Source organism: Hippocampus bargibanti, linkage group LG01 (assembly GCF_051943395.1).
Source record: "Hippocampus bargibanti isolate YZ-2025 linkage group LG01, ASM5194339v1, whole genome shotgun sequence".
Lineage (NCBI taxonomy): Eukaryota > Metazoa > Chordata > Actinopteri > Syngnathiformes > Syngnathidae > Hippocampus > Hippocampus bargibanti.
Genome location: NC_142734.1, coordinates 32,669,385 through 32,681,721, shown reverse-complemented (window position 1 = coordinate 32,681,721; position 12,337 = coordinate 32,669,385). Strand labels below are relative to the sequence as shown.

Here is a 12,337-nt window from a genome sequence, read left to right as displayed (position 1 = left end):
CAGCAAAATTGTCATGGACTCTGACCTGTAAGTTCTGGACCGCGGCGGCTGTTTTCTGTCGCTTCTGTTCTACAAGCTGCTGCTGTAGCTGTTGCTGCAAGGACTGGATCTGGTCAAGTTGGGACTTCTGCTGGGCGAGCTGTTCCCTCTGGACAACAAGCTGTTTCTCCCGTTCTTGTTGCTGCTGTTGTAGAACCTAAAGTATAGAAACATGAAACAATTACATTTGGGTAGGATGCAAAAGCATTTCTGAATGAGAGTCAGATGATCATGAGGTTAAGGGGAGAGGTTAATCGTAAAAGACTGAGTTAAAACAATTCAAAAACTGGGGTATTATGAGGGTACTTTCTGCAGCACATCTGGTTCTATAAATGATGGTAGATGACACACACGCCCATAACAAGCCCCCTGAAATAATATGGCATGGTTAGAATCAGCCAAAACTTATATGTAAAAAGAAAAAAAAAAAAAAAAAAAAACAAAATACAAATAAAGCATTTGCATGTAAGTTCAAGAGCCAGTCATGTAATGCTTGCAAGAAAATACTGAATGGAGTTTCTTCATTGCATAAATGATAGGCTGTTGCAAAAATAAATGAAGACACAAATAAGTGCTTGGGAATTGTGCTGCTACTGAAGGCCATGGAATGCAGAAATATTCTCTTGCTGATTTTTGTATCAAGCAAAACTTCCACACCTGTTTAACAGAGTTAACTTGAAAGAGTTTCAACTGCTTGTTCTATTGAAAAAAAAGACAATTATTATGTCAGCTCTTCTATCTGAAAGCATTGCAATAACTTTAGTGCGGGGTATCAAACTCAATTCCTGGAGGCCCTCTGTCCTGCATGTTTTCCAAGTCTCCCTGTGGCAACACACATGACTGAAATGATCAGATCATTAGCAAGCTCTGTGGCCTGACGAACTTGTTCATTTGTATCAGCTGTGTTGCAACAGGGAGACTTGGAAAACATGCAGTTTGACAACCCTGCTTTAGTGGGGGATAACAAGAGCAGTTATTTCGTGATAATTCTATTTCACCCCTATTGGTTTTTATTATTTTTTTTAAATATTTTTGGGGGAAATATAGAACTTTTTATCACATGGACCACTTAAAAACATCAACATCCATTTCAAATCATTCACCTACAGACATGCAGGACACTGTACAAGCAATGACACAGAATCATAAACCATACCTAGAAACCATACATTTCTACAATGTAATTCACGTTTTAAAAATGAAATAAATAAAACCAAACAAAATACTAAAAACGTGATTGAAAAAAAAATGTTAAATCATTCGTAGTTGGTTTCCTGCATGCATTTGCAAACTTATACAACCATAAAAGTTTATTGCAAGTGATTTCTGAGTTGCTGATAATAGTCCACGGGCACCCGCCCCCCAATTATAAATGTATATTCATTGGGGTATCCATTACAAAAGTGTCTTAATATTGTCACTGTTGCATGCAAACATTGATACATTAAGTACACTACAATTCAATGGAATTCTGTGAAAACTGAATAAACTTAAAAACACCACAAAAACACCCCCTAAGCATCAAAGGATTCTACTTCCTGTTTTCCCTTATACCTGCTCCTTGATGTTCTGCAGCTCCTGTAATTCTCTCTGCACCAGAATATGCTCCTTCTCTCGGTGCAGCTTCAGCTCAATCCTTTCTCGCTCTAGCTCTTCCTGCAGGCGCAGTTGCCGGAGTTTCTCTAGCTCTACGCGTTCCCTTTCCATCTGCAGAAGCTGCTCCTGCTGCCGATGTAGCCTTTCTGCTTCAGTTTCCCCCTCTTTGTGTACAGCACCAGGTGGGGGGAAAGGAGGTAGAGTACCCACTATTGGTAAAATGTTTGCCGAATCTGGTGGTGCGACTGTCGTGTAACATTGAGCAGTTGTTGCTTTTGCCTGTTGTTGGCTGTTCAGGTGCGCTTGGGACATGTTTAGCGGTTGATGCTGTGCGTCAGCTGAAGTGACCTCTACAGATGAGGTGGTAACAACAGCGCCTTTACCAAGGTAAACTGGTTCATCTTGGACTGTGGCGGGTGGAACTGCCAAGGGAACGGATACCTGAGCACTTGTTGGGGCTAAGGTTGTGATTGCATCAGCAGTAGTGGCAGAGACTGAGGTTGTTTGGAGAAGACCCGGTCCAAAGTAACGGACCGGAGCTTGTCCAGACAAAGACATTCTGGGCGTTATTGGTAATCTGGTGAGACTTGATAGGGGCACGGCTGTCATGTTGGGAGATGGGTAAGGCCTGTAAACCCCTCTCAGTAGCGGTCGAAGAACAGACGCAGGCTGAGTTGTGATTGGCAAGGTAGAAGCAATGGGAGTCTGAATGGTGGAGTAAATCATCCCATCTGTGGAGCGAATGGCTGCAGGGTACATGGCCCTAAGACTGGCCTGTCTGGCATTGATGAGGTTTGTAAGTGCTTGGTTGTGAGATAATGGCTTTCCATCTAATCCAAAAAGCAGATTTTGTCTCAAGCCAAGGCCAGCTGATAGTCTTGAGGGTGCGGGGGCGGTTCCTCTCCCTAAACTCCCAAACTGTCTCAAGTCTGGGTTGCTTCCATAGCGATCCATTGAATTGAGAGCGGCACACATTCGGCTTATCTCTCTGGCAGTTGTGGCGCTGTACTGGGCTAAATTAGCTTCCTGGAAATTGGCAATGTCACGAGGCGAGTAGCCATAGTCCGAATTGATGTTAGACAAGGAATTGTATCGCCGTATAGGCAATGTTGGGGCAGGGAGTTCTCCCCCATGACGCAAATCTGTGTATGAGCCATACTGCATCCCAATATATCCCCCATAGCCATGTTTGACAGTGTTTAGATCCATTGCAAGTTCTCCTTTGGATTGAAGATGTGGTTCCATTTTTGAATGGTAGGATTGCAGCCCCACCTCAGCCAGGTTTGTATCAGACATTGAAGGTTGAAGCCTCCCAGGATAAGGCAACGTGTAGGACTTGTGTCCTTCCATTGGATACTCATGATATTTTCCAGGATGCCTTTCTGGATCGGAATCATACGAAAGAGCTGGAGCGGAAGGAGGCCTTGTGCCCTCTTTCTCTGAAGTTCCAACACAGCTTCCACCAAAGGGAAGTCTGTAAACAACATCGCAGCAAGCTGATTGGTTGTCAGGTTTAATCTGGCCTCCTGACAGATCTACAGCATCCTGCCCTTCCTCTACTTTTATAAGTTGGGTCACTGCTCTGAGTTGTTCTTGCCCACCTTCCATATGTACTACCATACTATGTGGTGATTTCCCACCTGTAATCACACCAGGCGGACTAGAGTTTCCCTTCAGCTCAATGGGCCCAGTGCCATACATCTCTGGGTTGAGGACTGGCGATACAGCACTGACAACAGTGGAGGCAGTGCTGGTCTGGCTGACCAGCAAGTCTTTTTTCAGCAAGGGTGAGATCTGGCCAGAAAGGTTATACCGCGTTAAAACGGATGCCTGTTGCTGTTGCATATGGTGATGTTGTTGTAACTGCTGCTCAAGAAGCTCTTGCTGCATTTGCAACTTCTCTTGCTGTTTTTGAAGTTCTTTCTGTTGAATACTCAGATCTTCAAGTTTTGCATCGATTTTTGGTATCGATGGGTCCATTGGAGGTGACAGAGGAGGTTTGTTCTGGGAAAAACACACAGCTGAACTCATACCCGGACCCAGATCCACTCTGTTTTGATAGGGATCGCCATAGACCATTGACTGTTTGGGTTGGGACATAAACATGGAAGCTGCCACTGTTACACTCACTGTGGTTGGTGTGATGGTCTCCTGGGCATTTAGGTTCATGATGAGTGGTTGTATGATTGATGACTGTCTGCTACTGTCAGATCCACCATGGTATTTTCTGCATTCAGTGACTAGAGAGGTGAGATCCATTCCTTGATCAGTCATGATGATTGGGGTATGTTTGGTGACGGTTCTGAGGTCCACAACACTTCCACCTTGTATCATATGGCCCTGCTCAACCCTAGATGTGCCTGGAACTGTAGATATGCGGCAGAGGGAGATATTATCCATAGAAATGGAACCCCGTGTATAAATACTGGCCGTGGTAACCATACTTGTTCCAACATTTACCTTTTCTATTTGTTGTGTTCTGTAGAAGCTGTGTGTCGGTGAATGTTGGTAAGGAGGCGTATCTGGGGGGCTACTACACGGTGAATAAGAATCAAATGTCGATTGGCGGCTAAATTGTGTGGGTGAAGATAGAGGGGATGTCGCCGTGTTGACAGTTATTGGACGAGCTGGACTTGCAAGTGGAGAGTATGGCACATCCTGGGATGACTGCTGCCGGTAGAGACGTGGGGAGACTGATCTGTGAGAAGTTTGGGTTCCTTGAGCCATCACTGGTGAAGTAGGCCCAGAACCTCCCGTATCCATTTGTAGTGCTGAATTGAAAGTCTGTGTGGAGAACTCAGCTGTTGCTCTCCTGGAGGGGGAGCGCGTAGGACTTTGCGGTGGTGGGGATGGCGAAAGGGGAGGGCTGGTGCTCCTGTAATAAGTTGTATACTTTGGAGAGCGTGGCTCATTGATTCGCTCGTTAACAGCTGCTGGAATATCTCGAAGCGCTACACCTCGAGTTTCCCCTACTCTTCTCGTGATGACCTCCCTTTGACTATAGGCTTGGGTAATCTCTGCAATCTTGCTGCAAACACTTGAGACTGTCGCTGAAGATGTTGCAGGGCTTGTGTGTCTGCTGTAAATATATGCCTGGGTGGATGTTATTGTGTTGCTTGTACTAGTCTGAGAAATTGTTACAGCATCTCTAGCATAAACTCCATAAGCGGCTATTGTAGTAGCAGCTACTGTTGGGGTTATTCCATTTTTACCCGCTTGGCTTCTTAATCTGTCTTTGTGTCTGTCCTTTGAAGCGAAGTGTTGAGTGACTCGAACATCAGGGATGCATCCTCCTGTTTCAGCAAATGAGACAGGTGCGGAGATCTGGGTGGGACTGGTTCCTGGAGTTAGAAGGGCATTGCTTTGTTCCAGTAGTTTTGCAAAGGTGGAACCTGTGTCGAGAAATTGCTTGTCTGGGTAAGAACTGTCAATTTCTACTTGTTCATCAGTGGCCTGCTGCATTTTTGTTATGTTCTGAGATGTTTGTCGAATCTCCTCATAAATGTCAGCTTCCATCTCAACTGCATCATTGTCATATCCCGTTCGATGTTGTTCGTAGTCATATTCGTCATCATAACCTTGTCCGTTAATGTCTTCTTCGTAGTACTGACCATGTCTCACTGGAGACGGCTGCTGCTGTTTCTGTTGCTTTTGAAGCAGCTCTGCCTTCCTCATCATCTCTTCATAAACCTCTTCAGCACTCTTCAATGGCTTGGAAGTGCTTGATGGTGCTATTGTAGTTGTGATCGATGATTTTTCAATTGGTGAGTAAAGTGACATAAAGGTAGGAAGGTTGTACTCGCTGCCTGACTTGTAAAGTTGGGACTCGTAGCCTTCGGCTTCTGAATCCAGACTCTGAGGGGAGTATTCCGAGGCGGAAGAACGATGGAGTTCTTCCATTTCAGCAGCTTGTCTCAACTCCTCTGTCGGAGAGGCATCTTCAATGGGCGAGAGATTACTGGGCGGTGTCTTGGATCTTTCTCGACGTCGTTGAGCCCTCAGTTCCTCTTTATCCCGCTTGGTCTTGCGCGCCGTGCTTCTGATTCGTTGTTGTTCAACTTCTCTCATCTTCTCCTGCTCTCTCAGAAGTTCTTCTTCTTCTCTCAATTCATCTTCTTCTGAAGAGTCTTCAATTGTAGGAAGGAGAGGGCCATGAGAACGATGCCGCGCCTTTCTCTGTTGCTTAGCCTCTTCCAACCTCTGACTCCTGCTGGGGCTACTGTCACTGTCTTCTTCCATTGAAGAGATGGATGTAGGAGACTGGCCTGAGCCGTAAGAGGATGCGGAAGTTGGCGGAAGAGTGGAAGAGTAGTCACCCCGAGAGCGCTCTTCGGGAGAGCCGGTCAGACTTTCCATCTCCAGTTCAGGTTCCCGATCAAGGCTTAAGTCATTTTCGTGACTGAGCTCCATGTCTCGGCTGTAGCTGTTGGTGTTATTGAGTTCGATTGTTTTAAAGCGCCTCAAACCACCTTGTGATGCCATCAGATCTTCCTCACCCTCCTCCACTGAGCTTTTGTAAACATCAGTTGAGCTTTTTGTTTCCTCCTCAAAACTGCTAGAGTGGTGCTGTAGGCGGCGTTTCTCCTTTGCTGTGTCGGGTATGGTGTGCTTGTGGTGGCTTTTCTTTCGCTCATAGCCGTAACCTTCATCTTCCTCATCTTCATCTTCCTCCATTTCATCCTCCTCATCATTTCCTTCATCAGCGCTCATCTCCATGATCTGTCTCCTCATGAACTCCTCATCAGTCATCTCTGTGGACTCATGATCCTTGTCTTTCTTCTTCTTTTCCTTCTTCTCTTCCTTACCTTCTTTCCGTTTACCCTCCCAGTCTCCCCTATCTTCCTCTTCCTCCATTATGTCTTCAAGTTCTTCATCTGAGTCGTACGCATCCGGTGGGATTGACAAAGAGCGCGTGCGATACTTTCCTCTGTTATCCAAGTCTCTATCACTTTGCCTCCTTCCTCTTCTGTCCGCTTTGTCTTCGGAAAGGCTCTTCTCCAGCAAAGGCCTCACAGAGCTTTCCAGTTTGGTAATTTCTGAAGGGCTTGGTGGAGAGCCCCGCCCGCTGATCCCCCTCTCACTCAGTTTCATTTCCTCCTCTTGAATTAGTCCGGTGATTTCGCTGTGGGAGCTGGAGATGCCGTCAGAGGAGTAACCGGTATCACTGAGGCTCTGTGGGCTACGTGACAAGTCATGCGTGCTGTTTTTTGTTTCCTAAAGGGAAAAACAAAAAAGAAGCCTTTCAGGTCTTGGTGTTCTTCACTTCGTATTCAGTGTATCTCACCATCCATCCACTTTCTCAAACTTTATATATATATAAAATCAAATTTCTGGTGCAACGTTGACTGCAACCAAGTAAGGAATGAGACGCTCATTCCCCCATTCAAATGCGAAACAATGTGTGGCTTTCTATGTGTGGCAGCGTCAGCATTAAGCCAGAAGGAAATCAATAGCTTGCTACATATACAGCTAGCGACGCTAAATTTTAAAGAACAGTTCAAACCTTCAATTCACACAAATAAAAATACGATCAAGAATTTACATGTCATGTGTTTCAGTTGAGAGTTATAAGTATTCATGTGGGTGATTCATGTAGTTTTCAAATGCAAACTTTTCCTTGACTAGATTCATGACATCAGTGACAGGCCAAATTTGCATTGTTGTTGCCGACAACGGGCTATATTTTGGTGGATTGGCACTCTTGTGCTATGTGTAAAAATTGCCATGATTTTGTTTTCATGGCAGCACGAGTCTGGTCATTCGTGTTTGGGAATGTGGTGTTGCCCCGCCCCCAACTCATCCAACAATTTGGTAACACACAGCGTAAAAATATGGCCATTGGCATTTTCACGGTCCATAGTCTAATTCAGCGTGTTTGTGAATTAGGTCGACGTGCTATGCCTGGTGACAAAAAGTAGTTAAGATTTTAGACTCACAAAAGCAGGTCAAACCTGAGGCCCAGGAGGTGCAAAGCGATTTTGTTTGTGTCTTTGATCGAAGCGCAGGTAGACTTATTTGGCAGTTTGTTGACGAGCATGGTGGATTTAGTTATAGTACATTCCCTATGTACCAGTTTAGAAATCAATTCATTTGATCAATTCCGGTCATTATCATCTTAAACACACTCAGACCCATGATTTGGGGTGGATAGCTTCCCCCAAGCGCCTACCTCAGAGGCATGGCTCTCCGTAAAATAGGAGAGCTCTTAGGCAACCTGACAATGCTATGCATGGATCCCAGAGATTCAATTTCTTTTTCCGCAATGTCTAACACAACCTACCAGGGTGTAATGCTCTCGGGATGCTCTGATATTGATACAAAAATGGAATACAGTGATAAATGGCTAGGAAAAGCCTACAGTACAGTACATTTATCCCACAATGCCGCACAGAGGTACAAACAAACTGTTACGTGCAACTCTTCCTGGGCGGAGTCCGTAATAAATAAATAAATACATACATACATAGAGAATTACTGTACTTCATGGGGATCTTGCAGGTCTGGTATACAGGAATACATACAGTGTACTTTCATCAGGTTGTTTTAAATAGGGATTGGCACATATGTATTTGTAACCTTTACCCTTACCGGACCCTTAAGGCGACTTCTGGACTCCTTCCTATTTAGAATAAAGGGCTTTACCATGAAGTCATCTCTTCACTTTGATTCAAGGTCACACAAAAAACACAATGCAGTTTTCAAGATATCATTTTAAATTGAAGAGATGTCAAGAAATATTAATGAGGGGAAGGGTTGTGCATGTTGGGACACTGTTTTAGTGCACTTACGTCGTAATGCCTTGACTTCTTAATTTCTTTGATTGGTGTGATTTGATCTCCTTTCTTGAATGTGGTTTTGGCATCTTTGGCGGGTTGGCTTTCAAGCTCCATCTTCAACTTTTCGTCAGTGGTTTTGGTCTTCTTCGGGGTTTCTGCTGTTGACGTCACTGGTACGTTCTTGGTGTCTGTCGGCAGCTTGGCAGCTTGCGGACCTAACTGTTCGTTCACTCCAGTTCCCGATTGTGGTTTTGTTATCTGAGGCTGGGCTGGCTTGGACTCTTGCTGATTGGCGGCTTTGTGGAGGGGACTTTGTTGACTCGCTGGTTCCTGGTGGCGTGGTGTCCCAGTGAGCTGATGTTTTGGGGACGGGTGAGGAACAGCGAGAGGAGGCTCATCGAGACCTCCGCCAGACATCAATCGCTGGGTTTGGCAGTTGAGACACAGCCACTCCTTTTTCTGAAAGACAACATAAATCATGACACCTGCAGTCAATGTGAAATGTAAAATGGTGAAATACGACTGGCGGTGTTACAGTCGTAGCATCCGTTCATTTTTTTTCTGCTTTATGTGTTCTGAGAAATGTTGGCAGCCTGCTGTGAAATATTTGGGATTAGAAAATAAATTTTGTGGGACACCAGCCTTTTTCCACATTGTTTATTGATTCCATTTTTTTGATTATATGCTCTTCAGTCACTTAATTAATCATGATCTCATGCAACATAAGCATGAATTTTCCATTTTCCAGACCGCTTAATCCTCATTAGGGTCCCGGGAGGTGCTGAAGCCTATCCCATCCATCTTCTGGCACTAGGCGGGGGACACCCTGAATTGGTTGCCAGCCAATCGCAAGGCACACAGAGACAAACAACCATCCACACTCACACCACGGGACAATTTGGAGTGTTCAATCAGCCTGCCATTCATGTTTTTGGAATGTGGTAGGACCGGAGGACCCGGAGAAAACCGACACAGAGAACATGTAAACTCCACACCGGGAGGCCGGACAAGGTCTTGAACTCACGATCTCTGCACTGTGAAGTCGGCGTGATAGCCACTGGACCAAGTTTGCCCCCATAAGCATGAAAACGATCCAAATTTGAAATTCCATCAGGCCTTTTTTGTGTTTGTTTCTCATTTAACTGCAGCGGTTCCACTCGAACTGATATTTGTCGGTGATGTCACTCAACATTATTATGTTGGTTATCGATCACATCTAGAAACCTTTGTCATATTTCCTTTGTTCATTTCTATGCTAAGTTCATTAGACACCCAGCAAGCAATTTCCTTCGTCTTTCACACTTATGAGCATGCCAACTCGCTTTCATTCCATCATCTGCTTTCTCTCCTCAAGCCCTCTCACACTCTCTGCTCTCCTTTTGTTTTCTTTTGACAATGGAAGAGCTATTTTTACCCACGCACAACTCCCTGGTCCTCGCCGTAGCTTCAGGCTGCACTCTCCTTGCATTGTCCACTCATATTTATACGCATACACGTGCACATTTGTCATCAATGCAAAATGGAGGAAGCCATGTCGAGATGAATGCTGACCAAAAAGAAAGAGAGTGATGACGAGCACGGAGAAGCTGGGGAGGAGAAAAGAGATGGTGGGAGTCGTGGAGGAAGCCAAAGGGTGCAATGAGAGTCGAGTGAGTGACAGCACACGTACATGTGAGTCATGTGCACACACACAAAATAATTGAACACTTGCCTCAGAGGATGCGCCACCCCGCTGGGGCTGAAGCAAGCGGAGGAAGAAACTAGAGCGGCAGCTAGAGTGGGCATCAGGGCGGTGCTTATTGTTATGGTGCCAAAGGTGCTTCAAGACAGTTTGAACTCATAATAAGGGTCTCGGGGGGTATGTGTATTTATGAATTTGTTATGGAGTGTATTTTTCTAGGCTGACTTGACGAGCAGGGAGAATATTTGCATGCTCTGCAATTCTCTGATCTTTCTTCACAAGCAACCTCTTCTCTTGTCTCGTTTGTTCCGCTGTTTCGTTTATATGCTCAAACGCTACTTATTGAAAACCATATGAGGCTTTTATGACACACTCATCAATCACAATATTCGTTATGCCTCCATATGCTCACAAAGCAGCAAAAATCACAAAATAGATATGCCCCATACTTCTTCAAACTACACCTGCGAGCAATAACCTCATGAACCACTGGCACGGTTCATCAAAAACGAAACGCAAAAATTCCCATCAAGTCACGCAGGTAAACCAGATGTTATGGCTGATAAATCAAACCTGAATCATTTGAAATTGGTAATAAGTTAATAAATCGCGTTGTCTTACACTACTGCTCAGAATTGGAAGGCTGTGATGGAAGTTAAAAATTAAATTAAATCAAATCGCATTACATTAAATTATATTACATTGCATTGAATTACATTAAATGACATTAAATTACATTAATTCACATTAATTTGTGTTAAATTAAATTACATCAAATTACATTAATGTATTCATACATGTATTCATTGTTTCAGTATTTATAAGTAGACTAAAAGTCTAAAGTGGTCTAAAATGAAACATGAGGTGTAAATCCTCCAAATCTTGAATGATGTTCTATACCAGGGGTCGGGAACCTATGGCTCGCGAGCCATATATGGCTCTTTTGATGATTGCATATGGACTTTATCGTTCCCTTTCTCTGGCGATTTTTCTCGTAAATTTGTCTCGTTCAGTCTCTCTCAGAGCATTGTCATCAAATGGTGAGTATAGTTTTTGCTTTTTTGAATGTTGCTGTGCCGATTACCATTTTGTGTTTGGGAGGCTTTTACTGAGCGAGTTGTTGTGTAGCCACAAAGGGATGTAAGTCTTCTTGTGCCAGTCCCAAGCCCGGATAAATACAGAGGGTTGTGTTAGGAAGGGCATCCGACGTAAAAGCTTGGCCAAAACAAACATGCGGATCAAACCTCTCAAGATAGAGGACGCTGATTTGCTGTGGCGACCCCTTGAAGGGAAAAGCCAAAAGGAAAAGAAGATATGGCTCGCCGATAAAACCAAATACATATTCTCGTTTTTTTCGCCGTTCATTTCTGGTTGGGGCTGCAGTTGGCGGAAAGCGCAATTTTGACTGGATGACACTGACCTAAGTTGAAACAGGTAAACGCCCCTTTAAATGAGCCCAACGAGTGCACTTCAGCTTGAATGCACAGGAGGATTCATTTGCCTTTGTGCAGAGAAAAGGTTCTGATTTTAATTTGCAATGAAACAATACCATCGATGAAACAGTCGAATGTCAGTGACATTTTAACAAGCCCCATGTTAACGTTAGCATCAACATATTTCTGCGAGAAGTAGATTGCAGATGTTGAAGCTTATGAGCCGTGTGCAGGCTAGCGAGCAGTAACTTCGCCTCTGGACCGGCAAGTTCAACTTCATTCCGATCGTTTGCCTGGATTTTTACCAATCACGAGGAGCGAAAAAGCATTCGTGGGAATAAAGATGGCGGAACGGTGAGTTATTTTAAATAATACATTTTGATATTTTGTTTAAAAGTGGCCGCTCGCGTTTGTATGTGGGCGCACGCGCGCGTGTGCTTGTATGTGGGCGCGCGCGTGCGTGTGGCTCTCACTGAAAAACATTTCTAAATATTTTACTTTTATGGCTCTCTTAGTCAAAAAGGTTCCCGACCCCCGTTCTATACTTTCCACTAAAAATGGAACAACCTGAGCAGATTTCTTGTAGCCGTTCTCCTGTGGTGAAATCACTCCTGGTTTTATTCTATTTATCCCTAACCCCAAATGAGCTCTGTTGGGATGGCATAAAAAAAAGTTGACCAAATTGAAGTTCTTGCTCTGCCGTATCTACCCCTTGCTGTGTATTAAGAGTATTAGCCTTGGTGTAAGGTTGAAATAGACAGCACCCTTTGAAGTGTTCAAGTGTGGACTTTGAAAAGCAGGAAGTATTACTG

At 44.3% G+C, this 12,337-nt stretch overlaps 1 protein-coding gene across 1 annotated transcript in view; it reads right to left on the bottom strand.

Moving 5' to 3' along the window:
- The window catches only part of bsna (bassoon presynaptic cytomatrix protein a), a 58,411-nt gene that overhangs the window by 13,913 nt on the left and 32,161 nt on the right, over positions 1 to 12,337 (bottom strand). The window contains 3 exon segments of the mRNA XM_089011646.1: positions 26 to 196; positions 1,594 to 6,849; positions 8,424 to 8,870. Of these exon segments, the coding sequence (XP_088867772.1) occupies positions 26 to 196; positions 1,594 to 6,849; positions 8,424 to 8,870 (5,874 nt within the window).